The sequence below is a fragment of the Capsella rubella genome, unplaced genomic scaffold (genome assembly GCF_000375325.1).
Source record: "Capsella rubella cultivar Monte Gargano unplaced genomic scaffold, Caprub1_0 scaffold_8, whole genome shotgun sequence".
Taxonomy (NCBI): domain Eukaryota; kingdom Viridiplantae; phylum Streptophyta; class Magnoliopsida; order Brassicales; family Brassicaceae; genus Capsella; species Capsella rubella.
In genome coordinates this window covers 495,645-520,687 of record NW_006238916.1, presented here as the reverse complement: position 1 = coordinate 520,687, position 25,043 = coordinate 495,645, and the positions used below count along the sequence as shown (strand labels likewise).

General features: G+C 33.4%; 6 protein-coding genes and 1 non-coding gene across 9 annotated transcripts; 5 read left to right on the top strand and 2 right to left on the bottom strand.

Moving 5' to 3' along the window:
- Positions 1-257: 257 nt before the first annotated feature.
- On the top strand, positions 258-2,613 carry LOC111831384. The gene is made up of 10 exons (XM_023785377.1): positions 258-507; positions 589-716; positions 819-890; positions 997-1,136; positions 1,227-1,341; positions 1,442-1,522; positions 1,615-1,755; positions 1,924-2,011; positions 2,104-2,260; positions 2,351-2,613. Coding segments are annotated over exons 1-10 (1,110 nt in total). The 5' UTR covers positions 258-320; the 3' UTR covers positions 2,352-2,613.
- A 401-nt stretch (positions 2,614-3,014) lies between these two features.
- Positions 3,015-6,235, top strand: LOC17875146 (probable methyltransferase PMT14). Of its 3 annotated transcripts, none has more exons than XM_023783792.1 (7): positions 3,015-3,117; positions 3,492-4,168; positions 4,252-4,462; positions 4,561-5,233; positions 5,318-5,395; positions 5,620-5,864; positions 6,080-6,234. In XM_023783792.1, exons 2-6 carry the CDS (start codon positions 3,506-3,508, stop codon positions 5,861-5,863), a joined length of 1,869 nt encoding a protein of 622 aa, XP_023639560.1. In that variant the 5' UTR covers positions 3,015-3,117; positions 3,492-3,505; the 3' UTR covers position 5,864; positions 6,080-6,234. The 3 variants fall into 3 exon arrangements, with proteins under 3 accessions (XP_023639560.1, XP_023639568.1, XP_023639563.1); XM_023783795.1 differs by lacking the exon at positions 3,015-3,117 and adding an exon at positions 3,198-3,291 and having other exon boundaries at positions 6,080-6,235; XM_023783800.1 differs by lacking the exon at positions 6,080-6,234 and having other exon boundaries at positions 5,620-6,049.
- Positions 6,236-8,290: 2,055 nt separating this feature from the next.
- LOC17875962 (probable serine/threonine-protein kinase At4g35230) lies at positions 8,291-11,310 on the top strand. The gene is made up of 8 exons (XM_006280307.2): positions 8,291-8,694; positions 8,922-9,139; positions 9,497-9,632; positions 9,716-9,955; positions 10,045-10,130; positions 10,235-10,423; positions 10,506-10,778; positions 10,856-11,310. Exons 1-8 carry the CDS (start codon positions 8,619-8,621, stop codon positions 11,105-11,107), a joined length of 1,470 nt encoding a protein of 489 aa, XP_006280369.1. The 5' UTR covers positions 8,291-8,618; the 3' UTR covers positions 11,108-11,310.
- LOC17875612 (pentatricopeptide repeat-containing protein At5g46580, chloroplastic) lies at positions 11,304-13,657 on the bottom strand. Its single transcript, XM_006281618.2, has one exon. The coding sequence runs from the start codon at positions 13,598-13,600 to the stop codon at positions 11,453-11,455; it is 2,148 nt and encodes a 715-aa protein (XP_006281680.1). The 5' UTR covers positions 13,601-13,657; the 3' UTR covers positions 11,304-11,452.
- A 5,559-nt stretch (positions 13,658-19,216) lies between these two features.
- Positions 19,217-20,811, top strand: LOC17875892 (NAC domain-containing protein 96). The gene is made up of 4 exons (XM_006281980.2): positions 19,217-19,619; positions 19,709-19,992; positions 20,090-20,329; positions 20,411-20,811. The coding sequence occupies exons 1-4, from the start codon at positions 19,463-19,465 to the stop codon at positions 20,603-20,605; spliced, it is 876 nt and encodes a 291-aa protein (XP_006282042.1). The 5' UTR covers positions 19,217-19,462; the 3' UTR covers positions 20,606-20,811.
- Positions 20,812-21,343: 532 nt separating this feature from the next.
- TRNAC-GCA lies at positions 21,344-21,415 on the top strand. The gene has a single exon. It is a non-coding gene; the product is annotated as a tRNA-Cys (tRNA).
- A 69-nt stretch (positions 21,416-21,484) lies between these two features.
- Positions 21,485-24,465, bottom strand: LOC17877194 (aluminum-activated malate transporter 13). Its single transcript, XM_006280205.2, has 6 exons — positions 24,154-24,465; positions 23,628-23,768; positions 22,831-23,103; positions 22,592-22,722; positions 22,354-22,497; positions 21,485-22,266 (listed from the first exon to the last, which is right to left on the bottom strand). Exons 1-6 carry the CDS (start codon positions 24,440-24,442, stop codon positions 21,607-21,609), a joined length of 1,638 nt encoding a protein of 545 aa, XP_006280267.1. The 5' UTR covers positions 24,443-24,465; the 3' UTR covers positions 21,485-21,606.
- Positions 24,466-25,043: the final 578 nt, after the last annotated feature.

Here is a 25,043-nt window from a genome sequence, read left to right as displayed (position 1 = left end):
TGGATTAAAATCACTTTAAAATGAAAATCATATGATTGGTCCAAATAAGTTATCTTCTGTAATTTTATTAAAAAAATAATTACAATTACGAATCAATTAGGGAGGTATTAAGTTTTCTATATCTCCTTAATCCTCTTCGGTAATTTTCTGGACCTTAAAAGTATACTTGGGCCCAAAATAAGCCCATAACTGCCGCCTCAAAATATATAATAACATTTAAACTTTTTTATTGGTTCGAAATTAATTTTCCTGAAAATTCCGATACCAAGGAAGAGACACAAATCGGAGAACAGAACCCTAAATCTTCTTCTTCTTTTCCGATGGCATCATCATTCGAGCCACCAGGAAGCTTCTTCCCTTCCAAAGATGAGTTTATGAGACTCCTTACCGTTTTGCTTGTGGCTTGTGCGGTGGCTTTTACCTGCAATTTCATCGCTAAGTCGCTGAGCTCTAATCCTACTATATCTTTTTGCGATAGTAACTCTGATTCCATCGATTCAGACTTGGGTAAGCTCGAGACTTGTATTTTTTTTTTTAATGGTTGAATTCTGTAATTACGTGTTTAATTAATCAATTTCGTTGTTTCAGATGTTTGTGAACCTTGTCCAATTAATGGAGTATGTTACCGAGGGAAGTTGAAATGTAATCATGGATACAGAAAGCAAGGAAATTTATGTGTAGAAGATGGAGAAATCAATGAATTGACCAAGAAATTGGTATTGAGCTATTTGAAAAAAATCGGATTTTTAAGTTTTTTTTTGTGTTGTTGTTGATGATTTGGTTTGAATTTTGGCCATTGTGTTGTCTTGTTGATTCAGGTTCGGTATTTTGAGAGAAAAGTTTGTGAGGAATATGCTCATAGTGAATGCTATGGTACTGGAAAAATATGGGTATGCTTCTGATTTATCTTTAACGTTATAGTGTTTTGATTTATTTGAGTGTTCATTTTGTGGTAATAGTGAGTTTTGTATTGAGCTATTCTCATCTATCTGTTAGGTTCCCGAGAATGATGTTTGGGAAGATCTACGTAGCAACGGTTTCTTGAAAAACTTAGACGAGCCTGCTTACTATTTTGTGAAAGGAAAGGCTGTAAAATCTGTCACCGAGCTACTAGGGAAAAGGACTAATTCTAATGGGTTGGTGTTTTCTTCACTGATTAATTGATTCAATTTTGGTTACTAACTATTCACTAAAGATTCTAACTTTAACTTTTATTTATTTTGAAGGATGAATGAGTTGAAGTGCCCTGAATCGGTAGTCAAAAGTTACAAACCCAGGACTTGTCGCATGCGTGAATGGCTCTTGAGGAACATCTTAATCATCTCGTCCTCCTGTGCAATGGTATTGTACTATTAGAAAGAAAGAAAAAAACTCAATCTTTGAGTGGTTTAGTTTACTTTATCAACATCTTCAAGCTTGTTTACAGTGTTGAGATGTACAGTTGGTGGGCTGGACAATATTGCGTAGGAAACGTCGAAGTAAGCGAATATTTTCACGTAGAGTGGAAGAGCTATACAACCAGGTACCTCTTTATCCGCACAGCATCTTGATTTGTCAATTATCCTTGTCTTTGTGTAAATATATAATGTGATTTGTTTTGAATTTATTCATTAGGTCTGTGACTTCCTGGAAGAAAATGCAATTGCTGCAAATTCTGCAGACACTAGTGACTGCAATCCTTGGGTTATCGCATCTTGGTTACGTGATTATCTTCTTTTGCCTAGAGAAAGAAGAGATCCTCAGTTATGGAGTAAGGTATGCTGTTTTTGGTCCTGCCTATCAATCAATAACAGAGATGCTTAATCGCATTCTGTTCTTTCTCTGAAGATTTGTTAACAGTATCATTTTTTTTTTAATATCGAATCTCGGTTTTGCTACCTGACATGGTTCATATGGTTCTTTATATTTTTGGTCAATTTATAGGTTGAGGAGTTAATACAAGAGGATTCACGTATAGACCGATACCAGAAACTCGTCAAGGGTGAACAGAAAGTTGTATTGGAATGGCAAGGTATGTATCTTGAAATAGTTCTTTATCCTCTTTCACTCGTCTATGTCTATTTTCTACATCCACTGAAAGTTGTTTCCTCATCAATGACTCAGTTGAAGGTTCACTTAGTTTATCCAAGTTGAAGAAACGGCGAGAGACTCAGAAGAAATTTATAAAAGTTGAAGAAACGGTGAGAGACTCAGAAGAAAGTTATAAAAGTTACCGACTCAAACACAATCTTGCAAAAAATATAAAACAGGAGAATCACTGGTAAGAAGCTGAAAACCTTTCTATTGAGTCAACAATAAACATTTGTCTCAAAAATTGATCTTTATCTGTTTTATTTTTTGTGTGTTTCAGAGACAAGTTCTTAATACACTTACAAAAGAACTATATAGAAGCTTGTTATGATTCTTCACGTAATGTTAGAAGAAGATCCAAGGAGGAATGAAGCATTGTCGAGTTTCCATGTTTTGTTTTTTATATCTATGATGGTGCTGCTTGAATATTAAGTTAAGAGTTGTTGAAAGTTACTTGATGAGCTCTTATTTGGATGCAGAAGAGAAAACGTAATTAGAATATGTATCCTTTTGTCAATCGTTTAGTACGATTCAATTCCGGTTGACAGTAACCGGATTGTATATGTCATGTGATTTATGAGAGTGCGTGTCAACTGTCTCGGTGTCTCCAGTCTCCACTAGAGACTTCTACATGCCAAAAATTCCACTTTTTCCTCAACAAATTAATAACTGATCATTAGTGATTACCACACAAATGCTTCATGATATACCATAGTCCATAGATGCATGTGCTGATTTGGACTTTTGGGTTTTGAGTATTAACATTGGTTAAATCAAGATTGTTTACGAAAACAATATTTAACCTTTTCGTTGGAAGAGATTGAAGTTTGAGCAACATGTGATTCAATTTTAAAAAGGAAAAAAAAAACAAATCTTTATTTATTAATTAGAGACGTTATGTTTATGACTTGTGTGAGTGTTTCTTCTTCCATCAATGTCAAAGCTTTTTTTATTAGTCGACAGCTTATCACTGAAAGAGCAAAAGCAGCAGTGATCTTGAGACTTGAGAGAAACAAACAAAAAGGACCTCGCTCTAACATCGAACAGGTCAATACTTTCTCTCTTTCTAGATAGGTTTTAGCTCTTGGAAGTATATGTTCTTGCAAAATCACCTTCTGGGTTTTTCCAATTTCAGTTTCGATTCAACTGGGTTTCTAAGTGCAATGCCAAAGTTACAATCTTTTTCTTCTATCATCATGGATTCGTCTCTCTGAAATCTAGGTTTCTTAGCTTTACTTAAAGTTTCGATTTTTCCTGTTAAAAATCAAAACTTTTCAATCATAACGAAATAATGTGAAGTTTTATACTATTTTTGAAGATTTTGCTATTGATTACTCTGTTTCTATCTGTAACTCGTTTGTTACTATCTAAGTACTAAAAGGGATTGATCTTATCTTACATTTTATGATCCAATATTTCAGGAAATTTTGAAGTCATGGGTTCGAAGAACAATCCACAAGTGAATAATTCGACTAGAACTTTGTTTACTCTCATCATTGTGACTGGTTTATGTTGCTTCTTCTATCTCCTTGGAGCATGGCAAAAGAGTGGTTTTGGTAAAGGAGATGGTATAGTAATGGAAGTAACAAAGCAAGCTCAGTGTACCAATGTTACAGTTACAGACATTGTAAAAGATCTCGATTTTGAGCCTCATCATAGGACAGTAAAGATTCCTGAAAGAGCAAACCCGAAAGCCGTTGTGTTCAAGCCGTGTGATGTTAAGTACAAGGATTACACGCCTTGTCAAGAACAATACCGGGCAATGAAATTTCCTAGGGATAATATGATTTATAGAGAGAGACATTGTCCACCAGAGAATGAGAAGTTGCGGTGTCTGATTCCAGCTCCTAAAGGGTATAAGACTCCTTTCCCTTGGCCTAAAAGCCGTGATTACGTTCACTATGCAAATGTTCCTTTCAAGAGCTTGACAGTTGAAAAAGCTGGACAAAATTGGGTGAAGTTTCAAGGGGATGTGTTTAAGTTCCCTGGAGGAGGAACTATGTTTCCACAAGGCGCTGATGCGTATATCAAAGAGCTAGCTACCGTAATCCCAATCAAAGATGGAACTGTTAGAACTGCACTGGACACTGGATGTGGGGTAAGTTGGTTCACGTACAAACTCTCACGGTGATGTTAGAACTGCATTTTGTAGAGCTTATATTTATTCTCTTTACATCTTAGGTTGCAAGCTGGGGTGCATATATGCTCAAGAAGAATGTATTGACTATGTCGTTTGCACCACGGGATAACCATGAAGCTCAGGTACAATTTGCACTTGAGAGAGGTGTTCCAGCGATCATTGGTGTACTTGGATCAATTCGTCTTCCTTACCCACCAAGAGCCTTTGATATGGCTCAATGCTCTCGGTGTTTGATACCGTGGACCTCAAATGGTGATACCTTTGATCATTTTACACTCATTTCAGTGGAAAAGACAGAAAATTAACGAGATTGATTACTTCTTCTTTTTTGCATTGGATTGAATATGCAGAGGGAATGTACTTAATGGAAGTCGATAGAGTCTTGAGACCGGGAGGTTACTGGGTTTTATCTGGGCCACCGATCAACTGGAAGACATACTACAAGACGTGGAAGCGGTCTAAGAAAGAACTCAATGCAGAGCAAAAGAAAATAGAAGAGATTGCAGAGTCTTTATGTTGGGAGAAGAAGTATGAGAAGGGAGACATTGCAATTTGGAGAAAGAAAACAAATGACAGATCATGTGATAGGCCATCATCTGTTAAAACCTGCAAAGGAAAAGACGCCGATGATATATGGTACAAGGAGATGGAAGTATGTGTGACTCCATTCCCAAAAGTATCAAACAAACAAGAAGTAGCGGGAGGGAAACTAAAGAAGTTTCCAGAAAGACTATTCTCAGTGCCTCCGTGTATATCCAAAGGTCTGATCGAGGGTGTGAATGCTGATACATACCAGGAAGATAACAAACTGTGGAAGAAGCGAATGAGTACCTACAAAAGAATCAACAGACTGATAGGCAGCACAAGATACCGTAATGTGATGGATATGAATGCTGGACTTGGTGGATTCGCAGCAGCGCTTGAATCGCCTAAATCTTGGGTTATGAATGTTGTTCCAACCATTGCAAAGAACACTCTAAGTGTTGTATACGAAAGGGGTCTTATCGGTATCTACCATGACTGGTAAATTTTACAAACTCACATTTCTTTCTTCTGTAGAACAACATTGAATACCAAAACTGATGTCTTTCCTTTTGAAATCTGCAGGTGCGAGGGATTTTCAACTTATCCGAGAACATATGATCTCATCCACGCCAACAATGTCTTCAGCTTGTATCAGAACAGGTTAGCTCAAGATTCTGTTACCAAAAAAGATCCAAAAGATTACACATTTATGTTCTTAACATCGTTAAAAATCAACACTTTTGGTAATTTGCACAAACCTGGATCAAGCAAGGATAAACCGTAACATGTATCTTTAAACTTTACATACTTCTACTTAGTTTTTCCTCAAAAGCTATGAACTTTCTGAGAATCTGAAACTTAACTATTGAACACTCGTAATGCAGTTGCAAAATTGAAGACATACTTCTCGAAATGGATCGGATACTGCGACCAGAAGGAACAGTTATATTCAGGGACGAGGTTGATGTCTTAAACGATGTAAGAAAAATCACAAAGGGAATGAGATGGGACACTAAATTGATGGATCACGAAGACGGTCCCCTTGTGCCGGAGAAAATTCTCGTCGCCGTTAAACATTATTGGGTCGCCGGAGGCAAAGAGAACAGTACCTTGCCGTCTAGTAGCTAAGGTAACGAGTTTTTGCATATTGGCCCGTGGTTTTAGAATGTTTACTAAATTAGCCACAAAGTTCTTAAAGAAGTCAGTAACCCCCTTGATCCAGAGTTTTTCACTTTTCTTTTAACCCGTAACTATTGTAAAGTACAAATTACACCCTGGATTAATTAGTGTAGATTTTATACAATTTGGACCATTTATTTACAAATTTAATTCTTTACTGATCAGGTCACTGTTTTGGAGCTTTTGGATCAATTTATCTGATATTGAATCAGCCTATAAAGAAAAAGTGTAGTTGAGAATAAAGAACTAAAAAAATGGTAAGAATCTGAATTTTCATAAAAATAAAGAAGTCAAGTTGAAATATAAGGCCAACATTATTGGTAGTCTCTTAAAACCAAAATAGAGTATCTTATCAGCGTGTTTTGTATCTTATATATTTCGGTTTTAAGATACTGCCAATAATGTTGCTGTAAGTGATACAAAAGAAAAGATTGTACAATTAATTATTTTCGTATGTAAAATATATATATATAGAATTAGTCTGTAATTATGCTTCGGTGTTATTATTGAGAATTACCTAAATCAAATTTAGTTTACGAATTTACGTTATGTCCTTTTTTTTTTTTTAGAAATTCCCATATGATTAGTGGTAACGATTCGGTCCAAGATTCTTCAGTTTATGGTCCACGTTATAATGATTTAAACTATTCAAAGATTCAGACAAAGTACACTTCTCTCATTTAAGGATCTGTGTGTTATAGTATTAAAAATCTTGCATTTTTCATTTTTTCATGTTTAAGCCATTTTTTTTTCTTTTTTGTCGGTGAATAGATTGATACCGAAGACTTTTTTGTGTGAAACGAATCGTTGTAATAACGGTACTTATTCATTTTGGAATTTATCATGAAATTGTGTTATGCTAAAATAAAAATTATAATTAATAGAAAATGTTGCAAAGAGAAATAGTTACTTTCCATCTTCGGGTAAAAATTCAGGACCCAAGAAGGTAGAGGCACGTGCCCCATGATAGACTTGTCATGTGATGTGACCTTTTATTTATGTTGTCCAATAACTTATTATGCAAAAGCAAAATCGCAATATTTTTTAGACACAAAATGAAAATAGTTTTAACAAAGAATGGAAGACATAAACCAAATCATTTTGACATTTTTATTAGATTAATAATTGCTCAATCTAATGATAATAATTTTCTATATAGTTAGGCGAAAAAATAAAAGTGAAGAGAGATTGCAACAGTTATTTTCATTATTGTTGTAGTTTGTTGTTGACTTTGATTGGTGGTTTTTGAGATAAGATATAATAGTAAACCATAAACTGAGACAGATTTATGCCATATTTTTATTTATTTATATGTTCATGATGTAAATAACTTATTTTTTTTAAAGTACATGTTTTCTTTTATAAATATTTTTCAGATCTTTAATATTTATTAAAGTAAAATAATTTATATAAAGAAAAATGAAATCTAAAAAAACAGGAAATTTACAACAACAAAAACAGAAAACCCAAAACTCCATTAGTCTTAGAGTATTTATAAAGGATAGCCACATAAGATTCAATAATTAATTGACACAAAATATGACTTCTTTGCTATTTGCATCTTAACACGTTAATGTAAAAATTATCTTAACATGTTACAAGTATATGTAGTGGGTTAAAATTATTGTTACCGCTATCAATATCTTTTTGATATTGCTATATGTTAATTAATTAAGATAAAATTTTGAAAAGAATAACAATTCACAATTCTTATTTATTTGTTGATATCATTTCTATAATATATTAATATGATAACTTATTTAACACGGTAACTATCTATATATCATTTAAAACGGTAACTTGTTTAATGTGATGTTTAACATGATATATTTGTTTAATACGGTAACTATCTATATAAAGTAAGAAATACAATATTTTAGTTGATGATATTCTGTAATAAAATGAAAGAATAAGGAGTTTTTGGTTTGTGTTTTTTTTCTCTTTCCTAGTTAATTAATTTTTAATTTATCGTGATTATAAAATTAATTTTGTGGTCAATCATGTATATATACATTTTTATAGCCTTTTTTTAATAGAAGTTAATTTGAGATATTAACATTTACTTGAAGTTGACCCCAAAAACAAGAGAAACAAAAAATATAAACTTTATCTAATTACCTGAAAATAAAATAAAAACTTACTTTTTTTTGGTGGAGATAACAACTTACTTTTGGATACTTCATAATTCATATGCATATTTCTCTCTTAAACATAGTAATATTACATTTTACATAGAAGACAAAAAAAAAAAAAAAGTGAATGCAAAATTAAAACAATTGTGTATAGTACCGAGGAAAAAAAGGCAAGCATATGCAAGCAAAATCTTAATAGTGCAGAAAAATTAAAAGATCTTTGCTTCACATGACTCTATTTTATTTTTTCTTGCTACCTCTATTTTTTCAACTGTGCAGCTTTTTGTGAAGCTATATGTTTCAGATCTTTCTCTCTCTCTAGCTACTTCCTTTTGTCTTTAAGTTTTCAAATTTTATTAAATTTTTAATATCCTACTGCCTCCTCAGCTCCTTACAAAGCACAAATCCAAACCCCAAAATCAAATCCCACCATTGTTTTATTACCTCAATCCAAGAACACAACACAGACCAAAACCTCTCGTAATCATTTCTCTTTCAATCTCTGTTTCTTATCCAAAAATTTCTGACCTTTGTGGAAAAACTAATTGTTCAATATTTTGATGTGAGATAAAATGGGTTGTTTACATTCAAAGACTGCTAATCTTCCTTCTTCTGATGATCCATCAGCTCCAAACAAACCAGAATCAGGTAATAATAGTCTCTTAGATTCCAAGTACTCACATTTTGTTGCTCACTGATTAAATCTGCAAGCTTTCGTCTGTTCTTGTTATGGGCTTGCTTTAATTTGTGGGGTTAGGGTTTTTTTATGGCTTAAAGCAGAAAAAAGTTGTAAAGTCTCCGCCTTTTTGGAATTAAACTCTTGTTTAGACTAATTTGCCTTTTTGGGTTATGTGTTTGTTGTTGTGTGGTTACAGTAAATGGGGACCAAGTGGATCAGGATATCCAAAATTTCAAAGAATTTGATCTGAATGAGTTGAGAAAAGCAACCAATGGGTTTAGTCCTAGCTGCATTGTCTCTGAAGGTGGAGAGAAAGCTCCTAATGTGGTTTACAGAGGCAAGCTCGAAGGGAATCATCTTGTAGCCATCAAGCGATTCTCTAGGCAATCTTGGCCTGATGCTCAACAGTTTGTGGTAAGAAATCTGAGAGGACCAATGCATGGTTTGTTCTTTAGCACTTTGTTCATTGACTGGGATTTTAGACCCTAGTTGAATCTCTTCCTAGGCAAAGCTATGAATAGTGTGTTAGGTGTAGCTTTTAATTACAGGAAAGATAAAATACATAGGCTTTTGATCAAATAATAAGCTTCCCTGAGTTTGATTTGCTAAAATGCAAAAAAGTGACTGTTTATGGTCTAAAGCTACTTTTAAATCCTAGGATCTATCTAATGAATGTCTTGACTGTTGATATTTATAGCCAAAATAGAAACCTGAGATAATAAACGTGGGAGCTTTGTCCTGGTGTTGACCGTGATTGTCTTGTGAAATCAGGTGGAAGCAACAGGTGTTGGGAAACTTAGAAACAAGAGAATTGTCAGTCTGATTGGTTGCTGTGCTGAGGGAGATGAGAGATTGTTGGTAGCAGAGTATATGCCAAATGATACTCTCTCAAAGCACCTCTTTCACTGTAACTGTCTCACCCTTCTCGTGTTATATGGTTTATAATCATGTTTAGATTCCTTACTCTCTTCTTTTTGTGTATATCTTCAGGGGAAAAGCAGCCACTTCCATGGGATATGCGTGTTCGAATTGCAGACTATATTGCACAAGCACTTGACTACTGCAACATTGAGAACCGAAAAATCTACCATGACCTAAATGCATACAGAATCCTCTTCGACGAGGAAGGTGATCCTCGTCTATCTACTTTTGGTCTAATGAAGAACAGTAGGGATGGAAAAAGCTACAGTACCAACTTAGCTTATACTCCACCTGAGTTTTTACGGACAGGTAACATTCTTGATCTTGAGAATCATACTCGAAGACGAATCAATTCGTTACTGAAGATTAAAGGTCTGTATTTTTGTTTTTTTTTGCAGGTAGAGTCATTCCTGAAAGTGTGATATTCAGTTATGGAACTATACTGTTAGATCTTTTAAGCGGCAAACACATTCCACCTAGTCATGTATGTGCTTCTAGTTACCTTCACTTCATGTGGATTTTTTGTCAATTGGCCAAGAATTCTTATAGTGTCTTCTTATCTGAACTGGTTGTGATGTTTCATATCAGGCTCTCGATATCATAAGAGGGAAAAATGCATTGCTTCTTATGGATTCATCTCTTGAAGGGCAATATGCGAATGAAGATGCGACTAAATTAGTTGAGCTTGCTTCAAAATGCCTTCAGTCAGAGGCCAAGGATCGACCAGATACCAAATTTCTTCTCTCTGCAGTGGCACCACTTCAAAAGCAAGAAGAGGTTTGAAATAATCCTTTCCTGAAATCGACCATATGATCTTAATATCCAAATTATTTATCCTGGTTTATGTTTTGTTGCTTAGGTTGCTTCTCATACCTTAATGGGCTTACCAAAGAACACAGTAATACTACCGACTATGCTTTCTCCTCTTGGAAAGGCCTGTGCGAAGATGGACCTTGCGACATTTCACGACATTTTGCTTAAAACCGGTTACAGAGATGAGGAAGGAGCAGAAAACGAGCTTTCATTTCAAGAATGGACACAACAAGTGCAGGAGATGCTCAATACAAAAAAGTTCGGGGACGTTGCTTTCCGAGACAAGGATTTCAAGAATTCAATTGAATACTACTCAAAGGTGAGAGGAAAAAGCAACAAATCCATAATTCTTGTTGTTCGAAAAGAATTTCTAACTCCTTTATCTATGGTTTATAGTTGGTGGGGATGATGCCAGTTCCTTCGGCAACAGTTTTCGCTAGACGGGCTTTCTCCTATTTAATGACAGACCAACAAGAGCTTGCACTGAGAGATGCAATGCAGGCTCAGGTGTGCATACCCGAATGGCCAACAGCGTTTTACTTGCAGGCTTTAGCCCTCTCGAAGCTCGGAATGGAAACAGATGCTCAAGATATGCTCAATGATGGCGCAGCATATGATGCAAAGCGACAGAATAGCTGGCGCTGCTAAGCTATAAGAGGAAGTCCCAAATATTTATGGGTCTTTTTAGACAGTAACTGAAAGGTGTGTATGCATGTAAGAGAGATCTGAGAGAGAGAGAGAGAGAGATTGAATGTGTTGGTTACTTTTGTTAAATGAGAGCTTATTTGCATGAATCTTTATGAAAAGTTAAATCTTTTGGGGGAAGAGAGAATAAGACTGCAAATAACTAATTTAATTCCTTCTTCCTTGTGGTAATAATACAAAAAGATTGACACTTTATCAAAAGATTCAATATACTACTACAATTATAAACAACTTTACTTGGAAAATAATGTTGCTTTTTAGTTTGGGATAACAGATGTTGATGTTTCATTATTGAGAAGCAACTAAAGGTGGAAACTTCGATTCCAACCATGACACCAAATCCTCCTTTGTAGCCACAAAAATGCCCGCCCTATCGCTCTGTCTGAAAGGTGCAGAGAGCTGTTGCAAATGCAAGGCGAAAGAGTTTGCTAATCCCTGTGAGAATCTGTGAGTTCCTGTCCCAGTTTGCGCAAAGAACAGATCTGGAAGATCCTCTTGGCGTCTAATGATGCTGGCAAGTGTTCTCATCCACTCTTCGAGAGCAGTCTCAGCCGCACCAACTGATAACGACCTCACATCTAGGCTCCATTCTTTCATGGTCTTGTTGTGTAATCCTGGGTATAGACCAAAAAGCGTTCCTAAATAGAGAAGCTCATGAGCTCTCTCGTGCCGCTTCTTGCCTCTGCATATATCTATCAAGCAGTTGCAGAAGGGCCTTCTTGCCTCTACTTGGGTTGCATTGATCACTAACTTGAACTCTTCTTTTACGGTCTCAAATTCGGTATTCTCATCTACAATCAGATTCACAAATGTGACCAGCTTCTGATTGGCTTTCTCCAAACAAGCCATAACCTTTTCAGCATCTTCACTACTTTCACACAGGGCCATAACTGAAAGAAGACACCCACAAAGCCTATCATCGGGCTTAACTCCTCTTTGAATCGAGAGATCAAACACATAAACCAAATCATCAATCCTTTTTGCTTTCCCTAAGCATTGAACTAAACAAGTGCAACCCATCACATTAACTGGAACCCCGGCTTCTAACATCTCTTCAAATAATTGCATCGCCTTTTCGGCTTTTCCACCACTCCCATATATATTCAGCATCGCTGTGTAACTAAAATTATCAGGTTTAGATTGCGCAGACTCCTTCATATCATTAAACAGCCTCTCTGCTTCTTCCTCCAATCCTATATCAGCACACATATTCAACAATGTGTTGTACAAAATGAAATCCATTGGCCAGTTCTTCTCTTTCATTTCCTCCCACAGCTGAAGTGCATCTTTCGCCCACCTAGCTTTCCCGTAAATCTTGACAAGAGCTGTCAAAGTTTTCTCATTTGGAGTTAAACCGGCCTCAAGCATCTCGTTAAACAAACTTCTCGCCAAACCCGGTCTCCTTGCTCTTCCCATAGCTTCCAACAAAGTATTATACACAACCACATTAGGCTTCACATCCATAGATTTCATCTCTTGCAAGACATACCTAATCCCATCATAATCTCCGGCTTCACCAAACATCTTCCCCAACACAGAGAACGCTACAGCATCGGGTTTCCACCCTGTAGCAACCGCTCTTTCATACAAACTAAGAACCTCCTCAACTTTTCCTAACTTGGAATAAACATCAAGAACTGCTGAGTAAGTGACCTCATCAGGCATCAGACCCGTTTTATACATTCTCTCAAACCACTCAATAGCTTTGTTGTAAAGGTTGCACCTTTTTGCACAAGTGATGATAGTCGAATAAGTAATGTTATCAAGCTCAACACCATCCTTCACCATTTCAAGTGCCATCTCCTCAATAAGATGAAACTGCCTCCCAAATCTCAGAGATTTCATTGTAACATTGTAAAAAATTGTTTCCATAGGAAACAAATCCTTGGATTTAACCCAATTAAAGAACACATGAGTCTTTTGCCATTCTCTCAAGCTGTTTAGCACAAGCAATGCGTTATCTCTATCGGGTGGATGAGGAATTTCATCGAGAAGAGATAAAAACTGAGACTTTTCAGTGAAATCAGAACTGTTGAGCTTCAGAGCAAACGCCCTAAGATCCTTGATTTGAGGATTGTAAGAGTAAGCAGAACGCTTTTGTCTCTGAAGTGAAAGAACTGACCTTTTGGGTCTTGTTGGATTGACCCAGACAGACTTCGGTTTAGACAAGATATGGGTTTGTTCTTCTCTGAGTGTTGTTGCAGAGAGAGGCTTGAGTTGCTCAGAGAGTGATGAAGATTTTGTTGTGGTCGTCGTGATTGGTTCTTCTTCTAGGGTTTTAGGTTGTTTCAAAGAACTGCAAGAAATGTTGAGCTTTCTGGTACGAGATTGTCTTAAAAGAGAAGGCTTTAAGAATAGACTGTGCTTTTTTGTGTCTGAATTTTGGGGATGGGGATTGAAGCAGACATCAATGGCTGTGGTAAGAACAGTCGCCATTACAGACGCAGAGTAAGAGGTTTTTGCGTGAAGATGGCTTCGTGTCTCTGAAACATGAGAGAGGTTTATCAGAACATCTTATCTTAATTTTGAAATGACGCTCTCAATAGACAGTAGTAATATTTTGTTATGGGCTTCATATGGGCCTATATAGATTGGCCCATAAATATGTAGAATAGATCTTTGCTTAAGTTGAAATCAAAAGTGAACAAAAATGTTTAGTTTATGAAATTGGCATATAAAATATTAAATTCTGAGAGGCCAAAAATTATTTATATGTATGACCTAAATATTTTGATTTTATAGTTTTAAAATAATTCTCAATTCAGAATTATTTTCAGTATAAAAAATATATCAAATTTAATTATATTTAAAAGTAATTTAAAAAAAAATCGTAAAAATTCAACTAGCTTTTTATGTAATGATACAATTCTTTTTCTCTAAATCAGACGGAAATCAAGTGCAAGGAAATGCTGATGGTGCAGCTCAGATTGGTGTTGATGGAGCTCATTTTCTAGGTGAGGTTAGAATTCCAATGTTAAAATGGGAATATATTTTAGTTTAAAACTTAGATTTGAAAATATCTTTAATCAAAAACTTAGATTTACAAAATTTCGCAAAATAACAATAATTAACTAAAATATGGCTATAAAATCTCATACTAATGGTGGATTCGTCAATACCTATAAATTAGTTAGATACATTTGTAGATATCTTTAGTTAGTGAGGAATTCATGCAAATTTCAAATTTCAGAGTAATTTGTGGATTGGAAGGAAAAGAACTATTGTAATTTAAACTTTTGATCATATTAATGTCTACATATTTAAAGTTGAAATTAGAAATAGTTGACAACTAACACAAATGGCAAGATATCTATGAGGTTGGTCAGTTGTTGTTTGGGCCTTATGCAACCGACCTAGGTGTTTGGTTTTTGTTTTAATAAGTATATTAACATATCCATTATTTAGGAGATTTGAGTTTATATTGTCGTTGGTGTTAAGCTTTAAAAAGCTTGGTCGAGTCTTTGTATTGATTCAGTTTTGAGAATCGAATACTCATTTGCCTGTAATATAAAATATCATGTCAATATTATACCTGTAGTATTCATTTCACCTTAAATTTTTCTAGATTTTTCATTTTTTTAATATCAAAAAGACAATCTTCCACATTATATATTTGAGTTATTTTATTCCATTTTGTAAGATTTAATATTTTTACTAGAATTTTCATAGATGTATAGATTTTAAATTGAGTAAAAATGTAAATCTAAAATATTTAAAGGAAAGTGCCATATATAAAAAATTGGAGTGAAAGATGACAAAACCGGTAATAATTCCAAAAAATTTAAGTTATGCATGCAAATGTTGTTTTTTGAGTTATTTATATTTTTTGATAAAGGACAATTTTTTAGATACCACTAAAATAGGTTTTCCCAAAAATTACATGTTTAGTTTTATTTTCGAAAAATACCATTAAAATACATATTTTCCAAAAATATCACAAAGCTAAAACTAATATTTTTTACATTTAAAACTTAACTCTAAATCCAAAACACTAAATTTAACCCTCTAAAAACTATACTCTATATTTAAAATCAATTTGTATGCTTGTAATAGTTTTGGAATAATATAACTTTTGTGATATGTTTGAAAAGGAAAACTTATTGTGATATATTATTTTAAATTTTTTTTTTGAAAAAACTAATATTATTTTAAAGATTAAAATATGGTATTTTGAGAAAAAATTCTTTTGATAATGATACCCAATTATTTACACAAAAATTTAACATTGTGAACAACTACAAAACAAATCCTGCCAATGTACTAGTCAAATAAAGAAAAATGTAATATTAATGTTTGGTCAATCCACTAATCGATTTTCACATTATATATTTCTTTTCATTGCATTTTTACAGAAAGAATGAACATTATTAAAACAATACCTTATAAACTTCACACATGATAAAAAGTTTATATCCATTCAAATAGGATCATTCAAGTCTACCTAATATAATGACATAAGCCTGATTTATCACAACACAATTCTATTTTTTGATCATCCTTATATACATTTGAATAATTGATTCCATAACTCAAAACTTTGATAGCTGGTTATAAAACTTGAAGAGGCCAAAAACATAAACAAAAAGATGAAAGAATAATAAAGAAGCAAATAAAAGTAAAGAAAGAAAAAAAGAGAGCCGAAAGCAAAAGGTGAGGAGACAAAAGTGTGATTAAGTGATAAGATGAGTCCTCTCTCTTTTCCAACGTTCATGGCTTCTCTCTTTTGACACCCTCTTCCTCTTTTATTAAGCTTCCAATTTATGTATTAGTTCACTTAACTTCAGATTCTAACTAGCTAACACATTTTTAACGTTCAAAATTTTCATATAACCAATACTAGAACTATAACTATGACTAAAAGTCTATGTGGTTCACTCGCAATCTAAGATTTACGTCTAGTTTTGTCAATGTGCCGTCCAAATTAACATTGGATGATATAATTGACCTATCGGTCAGATAGATTAGGTTCCACAAATTAACATGATATTTTATTTGTCTACAATCATAATAAAATTGCATTTATTCATTTGTTAATTATTTATCAATGATTAACAACTTTCCCATTATCTTTAAACCCAAACTAGGTATAGTATAGTTATGATGATGTAGTTTATACAAAGCCATATATCTATATAATGATGTAATGGTATAGTATAATTATATGATGATGTAGTTTATACAAAGCCATATATCTATGTAATGATGTAATGGTATAGTATAAGTATATGATGATGTAGTTTATACAAAGTCATCTTAATAGTATAATTATAATTATGTTGTTTATACAGAATTTTATGTGATGATGTAGGAATGTAGTTTATACATAGAAAATTCAACTCAATATTTGTTGATTCGAAATGTAGGAATCTGTGTGTAAGGGGGGATGGTCATTATATTGATAGATCCGTTATTCGTATAGACAAACTTTTTCGAGTATATTTTCCATATGACGCATTTATTTATGCTTTTAGAGTTTTATTATTTTATGTTAATAACTTCTCTTTTCTTATTGTGTTCCCTTTGTCGTTACAATGGGTTAAAGTGAAAATATGTAAAGTAGTGAGGGAATGAATATTCTCACTCTACCCAAATGTTAAGGTACATTTTTAATTAGAAACCAAACCTCTCCATTCCGAACTAAACAAAACCAAAACCGATTCAACAAATCAAATACAAAGTATGGAGCATATATAGCATTGTTTTATAACATGCATGCGACTATACGAGTCTAAATCAAGGTAGTAGATAGTCATACTTTGATATTATTAAGACGAAGAACAATGATATAATCATATACATATCATAATCAGAACTCAGTTCAATTAAAGATACAAAAATTCAACGTACGTTTCGTGAAAGACTTAGCTAAGAATGCTATTTAGAGTAAACTAAAAACGTGTTAAACCATATCATTACTTGGCCTACTGTCCCACCAATATAGATGTTGGGACATAACATACCACCCCATTCTACATTTGGTATGTTTTCACATTTCTTTTTATGGAAAGATTAAGAACTAAATGAGATTCTAATTAAATATAATTTTGATATTTAATAGAATGTATATATATAATAGTTGAAACTTGGATTCGAGGATGATCTTCTGTTATATTTCTTGCTTTTTATTTTCCTTAAAAGAAATGACTTAGAAAAATTAAACTCAAACTATATTTAGCAAGAAAACTTAAACAACTGCAGAAGTGTGTGTTATGTACATATTACTCGATATCAAACAATCCTTCAACTAGAGTGTGTGTAACATTGATATTAAGCATAAGTGACAGCTCGGGCTGCGATAACACGAAGGATGGATTCTTGGTTATCTTGGTTATCTTGTAGAGGAGACTCGATTCAGGTTAGAAAGAAGTATATAGGCACGTTGAGAATATCCGATGATGTGGCATCTTTATATATCTTGATGAATGATGTGCATCATCGTGATACTATTGGGAAACCGTAAAAACAAGTTGTATCTTGTTTTCACATACATTTCACAAAGAGAACAAAACTGTTATCTTCAACCATTTCCAAAAAGCATAAACGAGATAGGGCGGGTAATCATATCCGACATGATGTTATATACCAAATACCAATGCCTTGCGATAAAGAAAGGTAAAAGGAAACCATTAGCCATTTCTCTTAGCATTGTTTCCAGATGGAGCCTCCCTAGCTAGGCTCTTCTTCTAGCTCTAGTAGTGGCCAAAAACATCTCCGGCTCTATTATATTTGTTTTAGTTAACTATAAAATATCAAAGTTATATGTGAGTTACCATGTTAACTGCACTGATAAAACTATTTCAGATTCATATGTTAGTGATGAATATTTTTTAAATAGCTAATATTGACCTATAATGTCATGATGGCAGTGTAAATTTTAGTCATCGTATCTAGTCTAGGCATCCCTTTTCAAGTTGCTATGGAAAACAAAAAATTAGTCCAACTAAATGGGAAACCATGAACATGTACTTTATATAATCGGAATATTTTAGGCTAAATAGTAAACTAATCTCCGCAATATGAACTGATTATCTAATTCCAAAATGGCTAACAAAAGAAGAAACTTTATATCTTAAGTGTACATGACAACTTCTGAATTATTATATTTTTCCAACAAATAATATTCAAAGTGGCTCTTTGTTCATTCTTAAAGACACTGAACAAACTAAACATAGAAAAAAATAAAATATGTTTTGGTCCGATTAGAGCAGCCGCGGGTCCACGATCTTGTTCCGACTCAAATGTATAATTTTCGTTTATCACTTTCTTCTTCTTCTTTTCGTATGACATTAAAAAACGTTTTAAGTTACACTAAAAAGTTCTTTTGTCCTACGCATTGTGACGTGTAACAGTATTTTAAAACTCTATATCACAGTAATATATGACTGGGAAAGTTTACAACTTGAGGTGTAAAAGTTACCCCCATTAAAAAAATATCTATGTAGCTTACGTTGGCACCTCTAGCTAAAAAAGTACTATATCAAATTTTAATTTGATACAACAACAACATTACAATGGCATTACTAGTACACAATCTATAGAATTTGGTATTGTATATAAGTCATACACTAATTGTATGGTTAATTAGATGACAAAATTATTGACAAATCAAAGAAGAAAACTTTGAAACATATGATTAAGGAATGAGTTGTTGTGTGTAAATTGCTTGTGGCTAAGTGTGAACATGTAAGTAACCTATTGAGTCTAGGTAGGTCCGATTGCTTTGGAACTTTTATTTTTATAGAACACTTCAGACAAGTTATGTCCTAATCACTTTATTGGTCTTCCACCATTTTTGTAAGAAATAAAAAGCCACATTCTAATAACAAACTTTATAAAATTCCAATTTACATTTATAGAATAATTCAATCTTCTACCAACCTTGTGCTATAAATATTGAGCATTTCATAACCATTCAACACTCTACCAACCTCTTCTAGTTTCTACAATCTCTCTCTAGCTTTCTTAATCATTCTATAATCACTTTTTGAAGCTTTCACACCAAATATTACTTTCTTACTGCATTTCTTTGATTTTAAAGATTTGTGGTTTTTTTTTTCAATTTTATTGTACGAAATAGTTTGTTTTCTTTCAGACAATGTTCTTGTCACACAAAGAATACAATCGACTTGACTTGCAATTTTTTTTAAACAACAAATCGAGCGTCGAGAAAAGTTTCTATTTTTGGATTTTTCAAATATTAACAGTTGTAGCTCCGTGACTTGAAGATATATCGATTCCAAGATTATTTAACCTTATCTTTGTGTAGCTAGTCTTCGTATTGTGAGTTTGTTATTGCAAATGGGAAGTTCATGTTTACCTCCCGGATTCCGGTTTCATCCTACCGATGAAGAACTCATCGAATACTACTTGAAAAGAAAAGTCGAAGGTCTCGAAATCGAGCTCGAAGTCATCCCCGTTATCGATCTTTATAGTTTCGATCCTTGGGAGTTACCAGGTAATCTACTAATTAACTTCTAAAGTACTTATAAATTTTGCGGTAACTTTTCAGATTTTTAATATTTGTGTTGTCATTGTTACTTTTAGACAAGTCTTTTCTCCCAAACCGGGACATGGAATGGTTCTTCTTCTGTTCAAGGGACAAAAAATATCCTAATGGCTTCCGTACGAACCGAGGAACAAAGGCTGGGTATTGGAAAGCAACTGGAAAAGATCGGAAAATTACATCTCGTTCATCTTCTATAATTGGCTTTAGGAAAACTCTAGTTTTCTATAAAGGTCGTGCCCCGTTAGGCGATAGAAGCAATTGGATCATGCATGAATATCGACTATGCGATGATGATTCATCACAAGGACCACAACATTTTAAGGTAACAACTCCACATTTTGATCATACAATATAATGTAATATTTTTTTTCTTCATTTGATAAGATAACATTAAAGACTGAATGTGTTTAATTTTATAGGGAGCTTTTGTGTTATGTCGTGTTGCTATGAAGAATGAGATCAAAACAAATTCGAAAATCCGAAAAATTCCAAGCGAACAAACTATAAGATCAGGAGAAAGCTCGGGGTTTTCAAGCCGAGTATCATCTCCTAGTCGCGATGAAACAACGCCATTTCACTCATTTGCCAATCCTATATCTACTGAAAATGAATCTTCCAACATTTGGATTTCACCTGACTTTATTCTCGATTCTTCAAAAGTATGTGTACACAATTCTCTATTGACTAAGGACTAAACCGAATTTTGTTTATCTAATATTGGTTTGAATTATCTTTTGTAGGACTATCCTCAAATCCAAGATGTTGCATCTCAGTACTTGGACCAACAAGACTTTGATTTTTCGATCATTGGTAACCAAAACATGGATTTTCTGGCAAGTACCAGCTTAGATCAGAACATGGATGAGTCTATGCAATATTGGACAAATTGTGGATACGATCAAACCGGCTTCTTTGGTTATTCGGAATTCTCCTAGACCGGAGTATTTGGTCGTCTCTCTTTTACGACAAAAACGCCTTTTATTGTTTTTGAGTCTTGGAAGACTTTTAGCATTGGTCTTATGGTCTTGGTCTATATATGAATGACTTTTACTATTCTGTTTACTTTTTTTTTTTTTGGTGTGGATTTATATATTTTATGTAAAAAATATGAAGTTGTATTCTGTAATCAATATAGTTTCTTATAAAAGTGTTAAATAGTATTTATGCACTAATGTCAATCACTAATCTCTCTTTTTTTTTGGTAATGACTAATCTCTCATTTTTATTACAACGATTAATTGGACCATACTATTATGACATCTTTTTGTGATATCATTTAATATGACATCATTAAAATAACCTTTAATATAAACTTTTATGGATGTGATAAGTTGATAACAATGATTCTTTGTAAAACAATCTTTTAACAAAAGGAATGATGAGGGACCATAAATATTAAACACTTCTAAGGTATATAGTTTTTTGTATGATATAGGAAAAAAAAAGCAAGAAATGATTAAAACTGAATCTAATTTTATTTTTTTAAAGGAGCATAACTGAAATTATAGGATATTAATTTATCATAACAAGAATAATTTCCCAAAAAAAAATAACATCTTTTCACTATTTATAAGAGTAGCTTTGTTAATATATTTTTTGGTATTATATTATAGTGTGATTTTCTCAAATCACTAAGAAATTAATAAAAAAACTTTGTAATCTTGTAACAACTTGGGTCCATAGCTCAGTGGTAGAGCAATTGACTGCAGATCAATAGGTCACCGGTTCGAACCCGGTTGGGCCCTGTTTCTTTTTTTCTTTCTTTCTTTTTAGTTTATTTTTGTTTTACGAACATTCTCTTCGAATTACCGGAAAGTAAAAACACAAAATCAATCGCCAAAAACTGAATCACATGAAAAATCGAGACAAACCAATACAATCTCTACCGAAACCAAACAAAACCAAAATAAACCGTATCGTAACGATCAATTTCAATTCAATCTCCAATCACTAGATCAACCGGTTTCTCAACTCTAACGTCCACAGTATTATCGTACTCCTTGAAACAGGCGATCGTACCCAATTCCTCAACCTCATCAATCACAGTATCAAGCCTCGCTACCATCTCCACAAGAAGCGACGCAAACGCAGCAAACGGTAACGCTTCCGAAAACTCCAAACTCTTCATAACCGCGATTTTGCTCAACTGTTTCCTCAGTCTCCTCTTCTCTCCGATCGCCGCCGATTTCTTCACCGATCGCAAGCTAGAGAGCGAAACGACGCTGTTTAACGGAAGCGGCGATACGGTGTCGTTTAGTTCCACAGTTTGTCCCAAAACGCAACCGTTTGGGTTATTATTATCGTTGTTATATGAAACGATGTCGTTTGTGGTAGTGTCGTTGTAATACGAAACGTGGCCGTTTAAATGCTTGTTGGTGAGGTCTCCGTGAAGGTTAGAGCCTAAAAAGAGCTTAGGCTGTGATGTGATTGTAGTGTTGAGATCTTTTAAAGCGGCTTCGAGACTATCGGAGAGAATCTCCGGCGAGCAATGACGACGGTTTTCGATGCTTTCGGAGAGTTCAGACAAGACTTTGCAGATTTCTCTAGCTAGTCTAACACAAGGGTCTTTGAAGAGTATACGAATAGACCTTGGAGTCTTGAAAAAAAATGTAACATAAACATAATTAAATAAAACTAACTATATGTTATATTTCATATATGCGATAACTGTTTAAAAGATTACCTGAATCTCGGTTTGTAAGCAACCATGAAGAGCGACAACAGTGTAGCTAAACTTGCGAAGAACGGATCCAACTTTGATATATTGTTGAGATGGAAATTTATGGCAAAGTCTTGTGTGTCTTATCTCCCAGCTTGCATACATTGCCTTATATATAAAAATGTTAATATGTAATTTATTCTTCCAAAGATTGTTATATGTCAATCAACAGTTTAGTCGTATCCAAAATAAGATGACATACGAGTGCTTCATCGGCTGATTTAGAATCCAAAACAGTCTTGTACCCTTTGTAAATCAAGTCTTCATCATCAGATTCTGAATCTGATGTTTCTTTGTCTCCCTCCTTATCCTCAAAATACTCAATCACACATGCTATGTATAGAGTAAAAAAAAAACGATATCGATCAATATTAATGTATTTGTACGTATAACTCTAATTATAGCATGTTTAGTGTTTTCATTTGAGGAATATGTACGTACCTTCAATACATCGAGAGAGGCCTTGAAGCTTAGTAAAAGTGGATTTATGAAGGTCATCACCAGACCATATCGGGAAAACCAAAAGGCTCATGAAGAGGCAAATGCCGATACCGATACAAATGGTATATAATCTTGCATGCGCAATCTTAATCACAGTATCGACTCTATAACTCGATACTGTGATTAGATTAAATGTCAAAAGAAATACAAGCATACCATAATCGTAGTTTTTCTTTATGTACGGGATAAATCTCATGTATGTTATCGTCGATCCTAATACACATGAATATACAAAGCGATTAGTTTCTGGAAGTTCATTCATTCTTAAGGGCTTTAGAAGATTTGTCTTGTATAACTAAGAAGCAAACAATAAAATTAGATATGACTATATATGAGGGAAAGAAATAAACAAAAATGATAGGTTCAATTATTAAAATTAAAAGATTTGTTATGAGTAATGTGTTATTTTATTTTTCTTTTTATTACATGTCAATTGGTTTATTAAATTAATAATGTGAATTTTTTTCTATGCTTAATTAATAATGGAAACAGATTTCTTTAGTCTCAACATCAAACATTCATTCTAAAACATCTACATATACGTTAAGACTTTAGATATTTATTGTTCGATAACGTGTACCCTAGTTTAGACCACCTTTCATATATATAAATATAGATCACAAATCAATCATATGTGTTTATTTTTATATATATTTCTATACAGACATTAATTATTGTCAAATAATATAAATGTATATAAGAATCGATTAAAGCAAATATATAAAAAAAATACGTACCGATGATGAAAACAGAAGTGCCAATGAAGATACCTCCGAGAATTTTACCGGAGTGAATCGCAACCCACTCAATAAAAAATGCCAAAGATCCTGCTATTAGTGTCCCTAATCCTCTATTTAATCCCTTCCGTAATGTTGCACCTGCAAAATTATATATTTGATACCCAAATTATTATTATTTTAATCACATATCACTAATGAATTAAGACACTAAATGTTAACATTTGACTTTGAGTCTCATGAGTTAAACCACTTTTCGTTTAGAAAAAATATCATAGGAATGTCAAGACAAAACAAAAAGTTCACAAAAAAAATAAAAAACATGAACATGTATGAGCAAATTAAGATAAGATCACAAGAAAAAAAAAGGATGAACATGAATGAGCAAATTAAGATAAGATCATAAGTAAAAAAAAAAATGCAAGTCATTATTCATATGCTGGTCTAATCGCAAGATCTTATAATAAGAACAATATATATCTAGTTACTCTATCAATCTATCTGTCCCTATAGAATGCAAACTTACCGGCAGAGAACTCAAGAACGACAACGACGGTCATGACTGCCCAAAGTGCATTTTTACCAACACCTTTGAAGAAAGGTTCCATGAGATACAACAAAGACACAAGTGTTAAGGCAATTCCTACTTTCAAAGCATGTATCACTCTCCTCGGATCTTCTTTTCCAAAATTCCATAGAATCTTTATAATCTTCTTCATCTTCTTCGGGAAGTTTTGAACCTTCTTCCTCTTCTTTATAGAACCTTCTTCTTCCATGGAAATCTCCATGCTCCGTGCTTCCACCTTGTTACTCATTTTTCTTTTTTTTCTTTGATATATCTCTTCTAGTTCTATGTTTTGTTGTTTACTTTCAATATGAATGAATATATATAATCTTTTATTCATGTGTATTTTAGTGAAATTATCTAACATGTGAGAGGGTTTTTGTTTTCTTGTACTCTAGCTATGAGTAAATAGAATAGTCGGTGAACTAAGTGAGTCGAACCATAAGTTTTCTTTTTTTATTTAAATAATGGAATCATTCCAATGTTTTCAATTTTTTTCCTTTTTGATAAAGGGGTTAAGTTTTGGTTTTACTCAAAATTTTATTTTACTGTTTTCACAATATATATGTGATAATTAAGCAGTTAATAATTTGTGAATGCATAAAACATTCCTATCTCTATACATAACACAACACAAGTGCATAAAACATTCCTATCTCTATACATAACACAACACAAGTGCATAAAACTTATGACTCATGAGTCATGATCATGATGATGTGATTCACAGTAGTTACCTTTAAAAGGATAAGAAACCAACATCTTGTTCGTACCGTACAACTACAAATTAGATTATGAGGGATTAGACTAATTAATGGGATTTAAATAACAAAAGATAACTAAAATAATAA